This window comes from Oncorhynchus masou, unplaced genomic scaffold (assembly GCF_036934945.1).
Source record: "Oncorhynchus masou masou isolate Uvic2021 unplaced genomic scaffold, UVic_Omas_1.1 unplaced_scaffold_12___fragment_4___debris, whole genome shotgun sequence".
Taxonomy (NCBI): Eukaryota; Metazoa; Chordata; class Actinopteri; order Salmoniformes; family Salmonidae; genus Oncorhynchus; species Oncorhynchus masou.
The window spans coordinates 86,281-103,015 of NW_027016555.1; the positions used below are offsets into that span (position 1 = coordinate 86,281).

General features: G+C 46.4%; 1 protein-coding gene across 1 annotated transcript; it reads right to left on the minus strand.

Annotated features, from left to right (window-relative positions):
* Nucleotides 1–8,546: 8,546 nt before the first annotated feature.
* On the minus strand, nucleotides 8,547–10,654 carry LOC135538814 (uncharacterized). Its single transcript, XM_064964741.1, has 6 exons — nucleotides 10,633–10,654; nucleotides 10,248–10,402; nucleotides 9,989–10,084; nucleotides 9,783–9,824; nucleotides 9,420–9,569; nucleotides 8,547–9,173 (listed from the first exon to the last, which is right to left on the minus strand). The coding sequence occupies exons 1-6, from the start codon at nucleotides 10,652–10,654 to the stop codon at nucleotides 9,033–9,035; spliced, it is 606 nt and encodes a 201-aa protein (XP_064820813.1). The 3' UTR covers nucleotides 8,547–9,032.
* Nucleotides 10,655–16,735: the final 6,081 nt, after the last annotated feature.

Consider the following 16,735-nt stretch of genomic DNA (forward strand, 5'->3'; position numbering starts at 1 on the left):
CTGATTAGGGGTGTGTGTTACATAGGTTTGGCTGCCTGAGGCGGTTCTCAATCAGAGTCAGGTGATTCTCATTGTCTCTGATTGGGAACCGTATTTAGGTAGCCTGGGTTTCGCTTTGTATTTCGTGGGTGATTGTTCCTGTCTCTGTGTAGTGTTCACCAGACAGTTTCGTCACTTTTGGATTTTCTTTTTTGTATTGGAAGAAGAAGAGTACGAGCGCCATTCTCCTTGCGGAGATGGTGCTAAATACATCATCACGGTCGGTCCCTGGGATTGGGCTGGCTTACACGATTCGTTTTGCTTGGAAGGAAAAGGAGTTGGAGCCTTTAGGATGAGAATCTTTTGGAAGGATTATATTGATGGGGATTCTAAAGCTGACGGTGAAGGATGTGTTTTGTTTCCAAGGCAACTCGTTGGAGGGAGCATACGACGTCGCGCTATATACAGAAGAAAAACATGATGATATCCTGAGAAGGGCAAGAGCAGTGGGAGGTGAGAGGCCGATGTGCCACTACGAAATATCAAGTCTGGCGAAGAATAACTTTAGGGTTGTAACTGTTAACATGTACAAACCTTACGTTAAGGATGAAGAGGTGAGGGCTTTTCTGGGGAGATACATGGATAATGTTTCCTCAGCTAGGCACCTCAAAGACTCCCTTGGGTTTTGGAATGGGAGGAGAGGTTTCAGGCCCTCCTCAGGGAGGACCCAAAGAGACATGGTGGCTACCTCCATCCTCCTGCTATGTTCTCCTTGGGGCTGACAGGGGGACATTGTTTTATGCACGTCAGCCCCCATTTTGCAGGCGCTGTATGGCCTATGGTCACATTTTTGCCTTGTGCAGCATGAGAAAATGCAGATTTTGTGGATCTGAGGATCACGAGGCGAGGATTGTGACAAGCCTAAGACATGCCATGGGTGTGGCTCGTCAGCACACCTGTGTCGGGGTGCCCGGCCCGTCAGAGGTCATATGCGTCTGCGGCTGGGGGGGGGGGAGCAGGAGCGGGGGATGGGGGAAGAAGAGGAGGGGAAGGAAACACGCCTCATGACAAGAATACAAGTCCAGAGGGGAAGGCCACAAGGAAGGAAGAGGAGCAAGAAGCGGCGGATGGAAGAGAGAAGGAAACGGAAGGCACGGGAGTAGGAGAACCAGGAAAAGCGGTGGAAGAAGGCAACCGAGTGGAGGAGCATGAGAGAGAACAAAGCGAGGGAGGAGTGGTGGAGAAGGAGACGGTGGAAGAGAAAGTGGACTGGGGGGAAAGTGACATGGTGGAAGAGATGAGGGGTATGGTGGAGGAGCTGGCGGGGGGGGGGGTGGTGATATCTCTCCACTGCCGCCATCACCAAAGAAGAGAATGAAGAGGAGGGTGCGATTGGCCGACAGTGAGGGGGAGGGGATGGCCAAGAGAGTGATGGGGGTGGAAGAAACCTCTGGGTTGCTGCTGGTTTCCCAAGACTCTCAACTTAATTTGGGTGGGGACACACCTAACAAGACTCAGGACTGGGTACAGGAGGAGGTGGGGAGTTTTTTGTTTGGGGACTCAGCCTCCCCAATTTTTTTCCAAACCAGCTGCAACACTGGGGAGGGGGAGGATTGTGGGGGTAGACCCAGGGTGCAGGGCACCCCGAAGCCAAACACTATTCCTGCATCTTGGGATGGTGTGATGGAGGAAGTGGGGGGGATGTCGGGATTACGGATGGTGTTCTCACCGGTAGATATGGAGCAGGGGAGCATCGGGTGAGTCTCCTGTTTTTTTTTTTCTGTCTTAGTTTAGAATTTGTGTGTATTACATGTTTTATTTTTTTCATGGAGTCTAATTTTACTTTTGTTAGTTTAAATGTAAGGGGTTTAAGAGATATTGTTAAGAGGAGGGTGGTTTTTAGTTATTTGGAGGGTGTGGGTTTTGATTTTTGTTTTTTACAGGAGGTTCACCTGAGGGATGGATGTTAGTAGATTTAAGAGGGAGTGGGACAAGGGGGAGTCGGTTTGGGGTGTAGGGGGTGCACTCATCGGGGTAGGAATTTTGTGTGGGCACAGGGAGGTAAAAGTGGAGGATTCATTTGTGGTAATGCAGGGGAGGGTTATAGGGGTGGATGTCACGATAAGGGATTGTAAATTTAGATTAGTGGTGGTGTATGGGCCACAGGTGGTGGCAGACAGGAAGGAGATGGTGGACTGTCTGACACCCCTGTGTGTCACAAATAGGAAATTAGTGATAGGGGGGGATTTTAATACAGATTTAGGAAGAGGGGGGATAGCAGTGCAGGCGCCATTGCCAGGCTAATGGCTAGCCATGGTCTGGTAGATGGTGGTATGCACACTACTCCGAAAATGGACGGTCCTACATGGCGTAACTCCAGGGGGGTTGAGCGGAGGCTCGATTATATTTTTGTACCCAGGTCTTTGGGAAAGTTGTCTGGGCGGCTGTTGCCTGTTTTCTTTTCGGATCACGACGGGGTGCTCCTGCAGGTGGGGTCGCCAGTCTGCCTCTTTGGTAAGGGGTACTGGAAGCTAGATCCGGATGTGCTGGAGGAGCAGGTTTTTGTTGACGGGTTTTATGTTTTCTTTAGGAGGCTTGAGGGTCTCCGGTCCATGTGCGAGGGGTGTTAGAGTGGTGGGAATTAGTTAAGGTGAGGATTAGGGCTTTTATAATAGGGTATTGCAAGAGGAAAAAAGGGAGGAGAGGAGGGAGGTGGATCGTATCCAAAGGTTAATTGAACTTGAATACGAGGCAGGCAACATCGGCGGGTCGTTTGACTGGGAGAGATCCTCAACCCTAAAGGCGCAGCTCAGGGAGTTGCAGGAGCGGAAGGCTCGAGCTTTCCTGGAGCGTGCGCATAGCGGCTTTCTAGAACATAATGAGACTTGTTCTGCTATGTTCTTTAAGTTGGTTAGGGCAAGACAGAGTAGGAAGGTAATGCATGGTGTTAGGGAAGAAAATGGTAGTATAGTTAGAGAACCAGAGGATATGGTCAGTGTGACAACTGATCATTTCCAAGGTTTATTTAAGGAAAGGGAAATAGATGTAGAGCAGGGATATGTGTTTTTAGAACACTTGTCCAGGCGGTTGCCGGAGGACATTAGAGAAGTGATGGAGGCCCAGATTTCACTAGAAGAGGTTGAGAGCGCTCTTAGGAGGATGGGAAAAGGGAAGGTGCCTGGGATGGATGGGCTGCCGGCTGAGTTTTATCTCAAGTTTTGGGGTATACTTGGACCAGTGGTCCTCGAAGTCTTGAAGGCCATCCTTGAGACGGGGGTCCCGGGGGATCAATGGCTGTTGGTGTGCTGTCACTTTTATATAAGAAGGGGGAAGTAACTGACCTTGGCAACTGGCGGCCGTTGACCATGCTGTGTGTAGATTACAAGCTACTTGCAAAGGTTTTAGCAGACCGGTTACGCACAGCCCTTCCCTACGTCGTTCATGAGGATCAGACGTGCGGGGTAGAGGGCCGCTCTATTAGATGGAACCTACAGTTAATCAGGGACTCCATCGCTTGGGTTGAAGATAGAGGACTGCCTTTTATGGTAGCGGCGCTAGATCAGGCGAAAGCCTTTGATCGCGTGAATAGATCCTTTTTATTCAGAGTGTTAGGTAGATTAGGATTTGGGGAGAAGTTTATAGGATGGATTCGTACATTATATGTCGGAGCGGGGTGCCGAGTTAGTGTAAATAGTCACTTGGGTGACGTTTTTGACCTCTCGTCTGGGGTCAGGCAGGGGTGCCCACTCTCGGCTCTCCTCTTCGTTCTGTACATGGAGCCTCTGGGGGCTGCCATTAAGGCAGACACAGGGGTGGAAGGTCTGCTGATCCCTGGAAGTGGTGGACTGCGTGTTAAGATGACGCAGTACGCCGACGACACTTCCTTGTTGTTGTGCAAGGACTCGTGCCTGACAAGGTCCCTTGCCATCTTTGGGGATTTCACTCGAGCGTCGGGAGCAGTTCTGAACCATGCAAAGTCTTCCGTCAAGTTTTTCGGAAGATGGCGCGGTAGAACGGATGTGCCTGGGGGTTATCTCTCTGTGAGGGGGCCCTGAGGATTCTCGGGTCCATTTTGAGACCTCCGGCTCAGCGACGCTAAACTGGAACATGCGTATCGCAGTGGTACAGAGGAAGCTAGCAATGTGGAAAGCTAGGTATTTGTCTTTTATGGGCAAAGTCCTGGTCCTAAAGGTGGATGTGTTGCCGTCGCTTTTGTATTTGGCATACATCTACCCATTGCCGGCTTGTCTGAGAAGGCCTCTAGTGAAGCTTGTGTTTCAGTTTATGTGGAATGGCAGGTATGAGTGGGTCGCCACGGCACGCATGATCTGTCCCATCGGGGAGGGAGGTAGGGGGGTACCATATTTCCCCCTCAAGCTGGACACAATTTTTGTTTCTTTCTTGTTAACGGAGCTTGCTCAGCCAGTGATACACCCGTCCGGTTACCTCCTGCGGGTATTTTTCTCGTATCAGGCGAGAAGCATAATGGTGTGGTCTAACACGGGTCCTCGGGCGGAACAGCTGCCATGGCACTTTGGTCATGTGGCCAAGTGGCTGCGTGCGCACCCAGAGGTTGAAGTTGCCCGAGTAGGTTTAGATCATAGGCACCTGTACGAGGAGGTCAGAAAGGCAGAGAGTCCGGCGCCTGTAGTAGGCATCTCAGAAGTGGTCTGGGAGGGAGTGCAGGTGAGGGGTCTGGACAACAGGCTCAAGGACCTGAATTGGTTGAGCCTTCATAAGTGTTTGCCAGTACGTTCCATCTTGTACCGGTATAGTTTAGTGCAATCCCCCACCTGTCCAAGATCCTCTTGCGGCAGGGAGGAGACTGTGCGCCATGTCTTTGTTAGGTTTGGTAAAGGGGGATTTTGTATTGACGTGGGCCAGTTTAGAGAGGGGTGTAGGGAGAGCGAGAGGGACGGATAGGGACAGGTTTCTGCTCTGGCTTCACATTAGTCTCTTTAAACGGGGGCTGTGGGAAGCAAGGCTGAACATGGAGAAGACAGGGAGAGATTGGGGGTGGAAGGGATAGTGAGGAGAGTGGAAGGAGATTTGAGGGGGAGGATGAAGAGGGAGGAGAGGAAGTGGGGGCAGCATGCTGCTCGGGAGTGGTGGAAGGGGGTTTAGGGCTGGGTGTCATTTAGATTTGTAAGAGGATAGATTAGGGACAGGGAGATAGGGGAAGGTATTTTGTAGGGTGACGGGGAGGGAAGATGCTCCCCTGTGGTTTTGTTTGGGGTTTATGTTTAGTTTAATTTAATTAGTTTAATTAAAAATACCATTATTTGAGTATGTATGTAAATTATGAGTTGTAAAGAATGAATGGTATTGATGATAATAAATTAATTTTTATTTAAAAAAAAATTAAAAAATAGGCTGTAATAGGTTTCACGTTCTGTTTGTTGTTTTGTATTTATTAGTTATTTCATGTATAGTTCCGTTGCTTGTTTCACTAATAAACATGAGTAACCAACACGCTGCATTTCGGTCCGACTCTCTTTCAACAAACGAAGAACGTCGTTACAGAATCACCCTCCACACACGGACCGAGCAGCGTGTCAACAGGCAGGAGCAGCCCAAAGAGGAGCCGCGTATTAAGGATTTCTGGACATGGGAGGAAATCCTTGACGGGAGAGGACCCTGGGCTAAACCACGGGAGTGTAGCCGCCCAAAGGTGCAGCAGGCGAAGAGGAAACAGGAACTGGAAGGAGAAGGACCCTGGGCTCAGCCTGGTGAATATCGCCGCCCCAAGGAGGAACTAGAAGCGGCTAAAGCGGAGAGGCGCTGGTATGAGGAGGCAGCACGGCGACGTGGATGGAAACAGGAGCAGCCCAGAGAGGAGTACAGTATGGATATTACGACGTGGGAAGAAATAGACAGGTGGGCGGCCGACCCAGAGAGAGTGCCGGAGCCCGCCTGGGATTCGCTGGAGCAGTGCGAAGAGGGCTATAGGAGAATGGAGTCGAAAAAAAAGACACGGCGGCGCAGAGCGAAGCCCCAAAAATTTCTTGGGGGGGGGGTCTCAGAGGGGGAGTGGCTGAGTCAGGAGACAGACCAGAGCCAACTCTCCCTGTTTATTGTGAAGAGCCAAGGAGGAGACCAGAATCGGTGTTGGAGGTGAGCGAAGCAGAGACTGTGAAGGAGTTAATGGGGAAATTGGAGGAGAAAGTAATGAGGGAGTTGCTAGTTTGGTGCTTTAGGTACAATATTCGGCCGACGGAGCGTGTCGGGGATTTAATGGCACCTGGGTCAGCGCTCCATACTAGTCCTGAGGTGCGTGTTAGTCGGCTGGTGAAAAATGTGCCAGCCTCACGCACTAGGCCTCCTGTGTACCTACCTAGTCTTGCACGTCCTGTGCCAGTCCTGCTCTCAGGCTCTCCAGTACACCTTCACGGTCCAGTCCATCTTGTGCCACCTTCACACACCAGTCCTCCGATGGTAGCTCCCCGCACCAGGCTTCCTGTGCCTGTCCTCTATCCAGTACCACCTCCACACCCCAGCCCTCCGGTAGCAGCTCCCCGCACTAGGCTTCCTGTGCGTGTCCTCGGCCCAATACCACCAGTGCCAGCACCACGTATCAGGGCTTCAGTGCGCCTCGCCTGTTCAGCGCAGCCAGCGCTTTCTCCCTCTCCTGCGCTGTCGGAGTCTCCCGCCTGTTCAGCGGTTCTAGAGCCTTCCTCCTCTACAGCGCTGCCGGAGCCTCCTGCCTGTATGGAGCAGCTAGAGCTGCCAGTATGCATGGAGCAGCCAGAGCTGCCAGTCTGCATGGGGCAGCCAGAGCTGTCAGTCTGCTTAGAGCAGCCAGAGTTGCCAGTCTGCATGGAGTTGCCAGTCTGCATGGAGTTGCCAGTCTGTATGGAGTTGCCAGTCTGCATGGAGTTGCCAGTCTGCATGGAGCTGCCAGTCTGCAAGGAGCTGCCAGTCTGCAAGGAGCTGCCAGTCTGCAAGGAGCTGCCAGTCTGCAAGGAGCTGCCAAAGCTGTTAATCTGCATGGAACAGTCAGAGCTGTCAGTCTGCAAGAAGCCGCCAGAGCTGTCAATCTGCATGGAGCAGCCAGAGCCGCCAGTTAGCATGGAGCAGCCAGAGCCACCAGTCAGCCAGACTCTTCCAGATCTGCCAGTCAGCCAGACTCTTCCAGATCTGCCAGTCAGCCAGACTCTTCCAGATCTGCCATTCAGCCAGACTCTTCCAGATCTGCCAGTCAGCCAGACTCTTCCAGATCTGCTATTCAGCCAGACTCTTCCAGATCTGCCAGACAGCCAGACTCTTCCAGATCTGCCAGTCAGCCAGACTCTTCCAGATCTGCCAGTCAACCAGACTCTTCCAGATCTGCCAGTTAGCCAGACTCTTCCAGATCTGCCAGTCAGCCAGACTCTTCCAGATCTACCAGTCAGCCAGACTCTTCCAGATCTGCCAGTCAGCCAGACTCTTCCAGATCTGCTATTCAGCCAGACTCTTCCAGATCTGTCAGTCAACCAGACTCTTCCAGTTCTGCCAGTCAGCCAGACTCTTCCAGATCTGCCAGTCAACCAAACTCTTCCAGATCTGCCAGTCAACCAGACTCTTCCAGATCCGCCAGTCGGCCAGGATCCGCCAGTCAGCCAGGATCCGCCAGTCAGTCAGGATCCGCCAGTCAGCCAGGATCCGCCAGTCAGCCAGGATCTGCCGGATTCAACTGCCTGGCTGGGCTTCATCTCAGTACTGGGCTTATTCTCAGTGCCGGGCTGCCCCTCAGTGCCGGGCTGCCCCTCAGTGCCGGGCTGCCCCTCAGTGCCGGGCTGCCCCTCAGTGCCGGGCTGCCCCTCAGTGCCGGGCTGCCCCTCAGTCCCGGGCTGCCCCTCAGTCCCGAGCTGCCCCTCAGTCCCGAGCTGCCTCAGTCCCGAGCTGCCCGTCAGTCACGAGCTGCTCCTCTGTTCAGTAGGTTTCTGGGTGAGGACTATTCGGCCATGGTCGGCGGCGAGGGTGGATCATCCCAGGACGCGAAGGGGAGGAACAATGACATTTAATAAGTGGGGTCCACGTCCCGAGCCGGAACCGCCACCATGGACAGACGCCCACCCGGACCCTCCCTATGGTTTTGAGGTGCGTTCGGGAGTCCGCACCTTAGGGGGGGGTTCTGTCACGCCTTGGTCTTAGTATTTTGTGTTTTAGTTAATTAGTTGGTCAGGCCAGGGTGTGACATGGGTTTATTGTTTGTTGTATTTTTAGTGGGTTTTTTTGGTTATTGGGATTGTAGCTGATTAGGGGTGTGTGTTACATAGGTTTGGCTGCCTGAGGCGGTTCTCAATCAGAGTCAGGTGATTCTCGTTGTCTCTGATTGGGAACCGTATTTAGGTAGCCTGGGTTTCGCTTTGTATTTCGTACCACAAACAACAACGGATTTAGCCTATTCATGGGTAGGATGTTTAACCCTACAGAGCAACACATACAACATAACTAACATTAACACAATCAGTCTTGGTAAGCTTGTAATAAATATTTTATTATAAATATTCAAATAAATAACATCAATAACATATTGTTAAATAAATACATTTATTTCATACATCAAATAAATAATGTTGCATTCATCAAATAAATAAACCCCAGTCCCTAAATAAAGGAATAAATAAATAAATAGTTTGACCAACATGATGTTCATTGATTAGCTTTGAACTAAACCTACTGTCATTCAGCACTAACTGAGCCAAAAAGAGTTCAGCTAGCTTATGTCTTACTCCTCTTTTCATACACAGTGTGGTGCAGTATTCAACAGTTATGATGACAAAGTAGTTGATGATGATGTCTGATGATGAAGATAACAATCAGTGTTGCTGATAATGAACTTGGTACAGTTGTAGGTGATAATGATGATGATGATGATGATGATTGTCAATATTTGTTATAGTTGATGATGCAGTTATGATGACAAAGTAGTTGATGATGATGAAGAAGATAACAATCCGTGTTTCTGATGATGAACTTGTTACAGTTGTAGGTGATGATGATGAAGATGATTGTCAATACTTGTTATAGTTGATGATGATGAGGAATGGGATGGTGTTGAAGATGAGGGTTTACTTCCTGTGGTCCCCAGCAGAGATGTATCCCATGGCTCTGCTGATGGTGATGACCCGGAGGTGGAAACCCTTCAGTACCTTACACAGATGGACCCTCTGTTCCACAGGGTCACCACTAGTCAGCTTAGGGTCTGCAACCTGCAGGGCAAAAGGAAACAAAACTTAACTTTATAAAAATGCAAACTTTAAGTCCATAGTTGTGAATGTCTATTAGCAGTGACATTTGTACGGTCTCAAACACAGAGGAACACATTTTTGTGTACAGTTTTGCAATTGTCTACATGAGGTTGTTGTCATTAGCAAACTGTATCAAAAGAAAAATAAACATGCAGGGAAGGAAGGAATGTTTTCTGTACAAAATATAAAATAGAAAAATCGAATTACCTGTGAGGAAGACACCCATTGTGTGGATGGACAAATATTGAGTAGGTTCTGGGTGTCCTGGGCAGTGGAGCTGAGGTCGGCCTGTTTGTAAGCCTGTAGTGAGGCAGCATAATGTTCTAGGTCTATTCGGATGTTCCTCAGACACTCACTCTGTCAGAAGAAACCATAAAAATGGACAGAGATCAGCCAATCAGACATATAGGAAGCAGTTGAAATGGGTGAGGTAAGAATGGGTGAATTATGTGAAATGCAGTCACTATTAAATCCATAGACTGTCTAAAGATCTATTTATTTTTTTATATCTGTGGATTTAAATAGCATTCCCTAAACAATTATGCAATATTGTAAGAACACAATAGTTACCTCACTGAATGTGGTGTTCCGTTGACCAGAGCAGCTTGTGTTCTGAGGAAATACAACACAATGATGCATCAATAGACTGATTTATATCACTATTCTGTAAATCCGAGGTATTGATTTAAATTACTACATAAAATGCCGAGAATTTATATATATTTTAAATTAATAGTGGTAATATGAATGTAGAAAATGACTGTTGTGTGACTTACCATGACCGTGTTGGGTTCGCAGGCTAGGACTGTCTGGGTCTTACTGTTCACCTCCACGCGCTGCTCCGAGCAGTTCAAACCCCCAAACAGGTTTTCCTATGAAGGGAAAATTATTCAATTAGTAAGTGGATACATGAATCCCAAACGGTGTGAACAAACTGTAAGCCTATCAAAGATACAGACAGACTGACTGACTGAACGAGGGATACATTAGATTTGAATTAAACGTTCAAAGGAATTCGTTATAACTGTCACTTACGTTGTCCAGGAGCTTTTTAACATTCTTGACGAGCTCTCTGGAGAGGTCAGCGCACTGCGAGCATTTCTCAGAGTCTAAACTCCGCGGCATGGGCATTGGGGTTCCCATAGAGACTTGGCAGGACAAGGCGAGCAGCAGCACACAGCTGGCAAGGTCTGTGTGGAGGGAGGACACAATGTCAGTCAGCACCAACCAATGGATCACCTCAATAATCCTCTAAACAAACCAATGATAAAAACACCCCGGAAATAGTCATTATTTAACTCCAATTTCAAATCAATAAATTAAAATGGAAGACTATGTCAAATTAGAGGCATATCATTTCACAAGGTTAGTTTATCAAAAAATCACAATGAAATTAGGTACAAATAAAATTAATACTCACATAAATAAAAGTTTGGCAGCATGATTTCGAGATCTTTGACTCAGGTGCGGTGTAAACTGATAGGTGTGTTGTCATCGTTGCCTCATCTGATCATTATATAGCCATGCAGCGCTCCTAGAGGGAATTCCCTGGCCATGAAGAAACACGAAGCTACATACAGCACTAGATCAAGCGCCACCGAAATGAAAGTGACGCGTCAGTCGTGTGTAATTTCCTGAGTTGGTTTTACAACCCAGGCCAATGAGACATGCCCTCGTTTCGATTTGCATGAGTTGGCTCACAAGAAAACCAATGTCTAGAAATGAAAAAAATGATACAATACATATCTATTTTTTTAATGTTTACATTATAGTTAAAGTAATGCAATAAACCATATAACTGACAGTCACATTCTCCCACTGGTTGTGGGTAGCATCTCACTGCATAGCCCAATTCTATCCCGATACCTGCAGCACCGATTGCCAGAAAACTACGTGAGACGTGTGCATTCCGATGTCAATATTTCACTTTTGCTGCTTATTTTCTCTAGCCTTTGGTAATTGTCCAAAATAGACAGATGACACAATATTAATGTTAGAAAGCTTTTTCTAAATGTTTTTGCTATAGGCCTAGTGATGTTGTGGGTAGTAAGTAGCCTTTAGCCTGCGTTGGCTTTAGCCTCTTCTTTAGAAGGCTGGTTGTCTTAAACTACATTCACAGTTGTTGTTTCTGCAAAGCTTTATATGCTTTTAATTGTGCATCATGAACATACATTTCGTAAGAATGAAAAACAATGTACATTTGAAAAAGGTTTAATTTTCTCAATGTTTGATTGACCCAAGGGGGTCAGAATAAAGTGGACCTTCCACCAATTCAGTGCGTTTTGAGAAGTAACTTGTAAAAATAAAATAAAATACTTAAGAGTTCTGCTAATTTGTATATTCTGTCAAAAAGAGCACTTGTTCAATTTCATAAAAAACATGTTTTTCCATCTCAAGAGATAAAAAAGGTGCCAAAGTGACATGGTTGACCATAAAAGGGTTGAGGATTTCATCTGAAATCAGGCATAAATCCCCCTGTGACAGTGGCATTGGGGCGGACAAGTACAAAAATGTATGCACTCAGTACTGTTAAGTCACTCAGGATAGTCTGCTAAATGACTAAATTGTAATGTGATTGCCCATGACCCCTGCACACCCACACAATTTGAACCCTGGCATTTTGAATGTCTACCATTGGCCTGTTTAGTTAAGAAATACTTCTCTTCTTGTAAAGACTGACTCTCACTGGGCCTGTAGAAAGAGAGTGGCCATGGTGTGACAATCTGCAGGGGAGAGTTTCACAGAAGTGGATGATACTTGTGGTTGTGACCATTGATATATGAGACCTTTCAAAACCACAATCACAATAACGTGCAGCACAAGCTTAGGCCTAAGGTTTAACATTTTACTCTTTAAAATAAGGTGACTGTTTATGGAAAAATATTATAATATAAAAAATGATGCATCCTTCATACTCCATACTGTTGTTGCCTCTGAATAAACGATTCAGTGGAGTGATCAGCTTTTCTTTTCCCAGGTGGCAGTGATGTTCGTATGGTTATTAATGTATCAATTATTTCCAAAATCCTGCAATGGCTTGTCAGTACTAGTATTACATAATTATAAAATAGTCATAAATGTACTGTTAATGTACTGTGTTTTGCCATATGGACATACAGTAGTTCCCCACTTATAATATTTACAACAACATGTCCATCTCTGTCCACATTTCTTAACAGACTGCACACCAAACCACAACATATGAAACAAAGTTGATTTTTTATTTTACATATCTGTACATAAACATTTCTTCCCTCAAATAAAAATTCTGAATACAATAGGATGTAAATGATATTAACACATTTATTCATTTCATTTAAAGTGTCAGAAAATCAACATTCACAAAATGTTGAAGACCTGATCAGAGTGAGCGTATTACCAAAAGCTATAACTCCACTACAAGGCAGGCATGTTACCTTGACGCTCTTTTAGCACCTTCAAATAAACATTTCTCAGTTGAAAACTACCATTTGTGCAGAATAAAAAGAGGTCAACTTTGAAATACTTAAAAATTACTTTCCAACTTAAAATGGTTTGAAATTAGTCTTCATAGTTTTATACAATGTTTTTTTCTTACATTTTTTTTTACTGACTTTCTACTAATTTCTCACTATTATTTTTTTTTCTCCACCATTTTGTATTGACAGTTATAATTTAGTGGTGAATGTAAAAAGTTAAAAATAAACAATAGCGAAGCAAGGCCGATCACTGCACAGGAAGCCGGGGACAGTATCCATGACAACACACAATCAGTTTCCTCTTCTCCCAGGAAGCAGGAAATGCTCTGTCTTTAGCGCTGGGACAACCACAGAAGCAAATGAAAGGGTGGCCTTCCTCTGGCTGCTGCCACCATGGGAGAGGGAGAGAGGGGCAGGCAGAGGGGTGCAGCGAGAGACATGGGGCAGGGCACGGGGACCAACGTGGGGCAGGGGTGGAGTAAAGGGATGGGAAGGGGGCGTGGTTGGGTGGGGTGTCTCATTTGGATGGTGTCTTCTCAGCCATGTGTTTCTGCTGGCTCTCAGCATGCCTGAGTAAAAACAAAATGATGATTAGACAAACTGCTCTTTATCACCTGCTGCTGTATGAAAATCATGCAAATATTACACTGCTAAACGTCTGTCTCAAAGACAGAGTTCCCCCAATTATTCCTGGCCTGTTTGCGGTCATAGCCCAGGAGGCTGTGTGTGTGTGTGTGTGTGTGTGTGTGTGTGTGTGTATGTTAGATAGCATCCCCACCTGGTCAGGTCCTCCAGCATGGCATCCTGCTCCATGTGCAGTTCATCCCTGATCAGCTGCAGCTGCACCAGCTCCTCATTCAGACCTGGAGAAGACAAACATCAGAACAACGGTAGAAAACCAACACCATTAGAACACTAACATACGGGTGCTGGATTCAATTCATATTGCCGAAGTATCGCGGAAGATCTGCATTAAAATGTAAAGGTAATTTATGATTGAGCCGATATATACAGTGGTTACCGTGAATGCAGTTTCCACAAATGCGGGAACATTGTCTTTATATATAATTTCAAACAAGCTATAACACGGATCTTCCGGCGATACTTCTGCGATACGGGTTGAATCCAGCCCCAAGTCATATGAGATGCAGATTTCAAATGGAGCATATTTTTAAACCATGCCAGTAAAAACAAGATTCTATAACAACATTTTTGTGGGGGATTTTTTTGCCTTCTGTGTAAGGTGAGGTATTGTTCATCTTTCACTAGTATCGTCACACATGCATCCAACTTACATGGCCTGAAATGACTTTCAATATGAAAGATACCCTAACTAACACTGTGTGCGTGTGCACATGTGTGTGTATCCTCGTGGGGACCTGAAATCTCCAAAAGTCCCCACAAGGAGAGTAAAACAAGGAAAATTCTCCCTCTTGGGGACATTTCCCACGTCCCCACGAGGACAAATTATATTTTAAGCATATCGGTTAATGGTTAGGGTTAGGTTTAGGTGTTAAGGTTAGGGTTAAAGTTCAGTTTTCGTGGTTAAGGTTAGGGTTCAAGTTAGGGTTAGGTTTAGGGGTTAAGATCAGGGTCAAAGTTAGGTTTAGGGGTTAAGGTTAGGGTTAGGTTTAGGGGTCAGGGAAAATAGGATTGTAATTGGAAATCAATTTTAGGTCCCCACGAGGATAAAAAAAGTGTGTGTGTGTGTGGTTCTCACTCTCTATCTGGGAGTGCAGGTCGTTGACTATAACCTGTAGTTGTCCCAGGGTCATGTCCCTCAGGTCAGTAGTCTTCAGGCTCCTCTTCATCAGACACTCATTGATGTGGGGCATGTGGGGCAGCTAGAGAGAAACACACACATCACCAATTAGAAATACACACACACTCACTCACACACACACACACACACACACACACACACACACACACACACACACACACACACACACACACACACACACACACACACACACACACACAACAGTGTGTTGGCGTGAGTGTGTGAAGGCCTATGTGTGTTTGCGTGTGCAAGATGGTGCAGATTCTTGAGGAAAGGCGTCATTTCAATTAAATCTGCATCTCATAAATAAATCCAGCCACTGAAAGCAGCCCAATGCTACAGAGCTGCCAAGACTGTAATATGATGCAAAGCCCAATCTCTCCAGCAGTGGTCCCTGACCTGACCCTGGTCATAGAGAGCTACAGGAAACAACGCTGTCTCCTTCCTCCTGGCCATAGCCACGGGAAGTAGAGGTGCTGAGGGTGCTGCATTACCCACTGAATAATCAGAATATTTTTTGTTGTTGTTGTGAAAAAGTAGTGCACTGAGCCTTTACTAGTCCTGTATTAGCGGACAGATTTTGCTGCCTGTACTGCGGGCAAAGCATTTTTTTTCAGCATCATCTCCCCAGTGAGTCAAAATATTGCAGCACACACACCTCCAAACTACTTCCCGCGGCTATGCTCCTGGCAGTAAGCAACACACTCTACGCTCTCTCTTTGTCTTCCTGAATTATTTGACTGTTTGTTCTTGTCAAATCAACACACAGCCTTTTACTGTGGTGATGTCATTTGTGTTTCCTTCAAGATTTTCAGCTCTGCTTCCTCTCATCCACCTCTCCCCTGTCCCTTGACCCCTTGTTCAAGTTTTTATCTGTGTGCATCTCCTTCAAATACATCCTCTCTCTCTCGGAGAGAGTAGTTAGCTGGGGTACTTAACTCTTACCCTCTGAGGTCTGGAGCCTTCTGGTTTTCTGTTCTACATGATCATTAATTGCACACACCTGGTGACTCACGTTTAAATCAGTCCCTGATGACAACATTCAGTGGAACTGGCTTCAAGGTTCAGAGTTGAGTTTGAGGGCTGTATGGAGAAGGATGAATGTTTTCTCTAGACCAGATATGGGCAACTCCAGTCCTCGGGGCCTGGTTGGTGTCACACTTCCCCCCCATCCCAAGCAAACACCGCTGATTAAACTAATTGCATTCTAAATGGAAGATCATAATTAGTTGATTATTGGAGTCTGGTGTGTTAGCTGGGGCAAAAGTGTGACACCAATCCAGCCCCTGAGGACTGGAGTTGCCCGTCCTGCTCGAGAGGCTGATCTAAGGTCAGCTTTGCATACCTCCTTCATGTATTGAGGATTTGAGGAGGGTACATTGATCCTCAATCAGAAGCATTATGTGTCCTGGCACCCCAGCCTAGCACTGTCACCCCTCTCAGCCCAAGACAATTGCCTTCAACTGAAATGTTTGATTCCTGCAGACCTGGAGGCTGGATCTAGAGAACTTTGTGCCCCACCTAGTAGTGATATTTAGTAGTGGGAAACCCTGGCTTTTCACCCTCCCAAAGACAATTTCACCAAAGCCTTTCATCTTGAAGGGTCATTCTCGTAGTCCATTAACTTTGAATAATGCAGACGTACCTGAAGCTGTAGAGGTACCCCAAACAGCCAGGAGCTAATGCTACGACCCGCGGTGCAGAGAAGACTTGTTATGTCATAGATGAGCTCTGGAAAATAGGTAGCTAAAGTGTAGCCAGTAACAGACATGGTGCTGCAGTATGGAAACTGCTGACAAACTTTTGGGGAGTTGTATATTTTGCATTTTGATATTTGTCATTCAAGGCATTACCACTTAATCATGGAATTGGACCAACTTCTCAAGGAGTGTAGCTGTACTTTTTATACTGTGTACATATTTTCTCTGTATTTAAACTATGCTGCGATTGTTTTTATTTTTGTACAGTTTGTGTTTGTTAGTTTTTATGTGTGTTATGACCAAATTGAGCCTGTCAAACGTAGTGGTGATAGCTAAGCTTCATCTCAGAGAAAAGATTGGTAATATTTACTTTTGTTTAGACTGAATTGTGTCCATTCTGTAGCCTGGAAATCACACTCAGTGCATTTGAACATGGTGGGATTGAATGAATTCCAGAAGCCACTAATTTAGGAGAGTATTTTTAGTTAATAAAAAGGGGTACTAACTCATTTAAAACCCCTTTCAATAGGGATGTCACTGTTGCAGATACTGGGATCCAAATACCTTAGGGAGAGTAACAAC

Excerpts from the sequence above, each read along its gene's own strand:
- LOC135538814 (XM_064964741.1), bottom strand. The coding sequence starts at position 10,654 with ATGCTGCCAAACTTTTATTTAT. Across the intron at positions 9,570-9,782 it reads GGAACACCACATTCAGTGAG|AGTGAGTGTCTGAGGAACAT; the intron begins GTAACTATTGTG and ends TTCTTCTGACAG. Across the intron at positions 9,174-9,419 it reads AATGGGTGTCTTCCTCACAG|GTTGCAGACCCTAAGCTGAC; the intron begins GTAATTCGATTT and ends TTTGCCCTGCAG.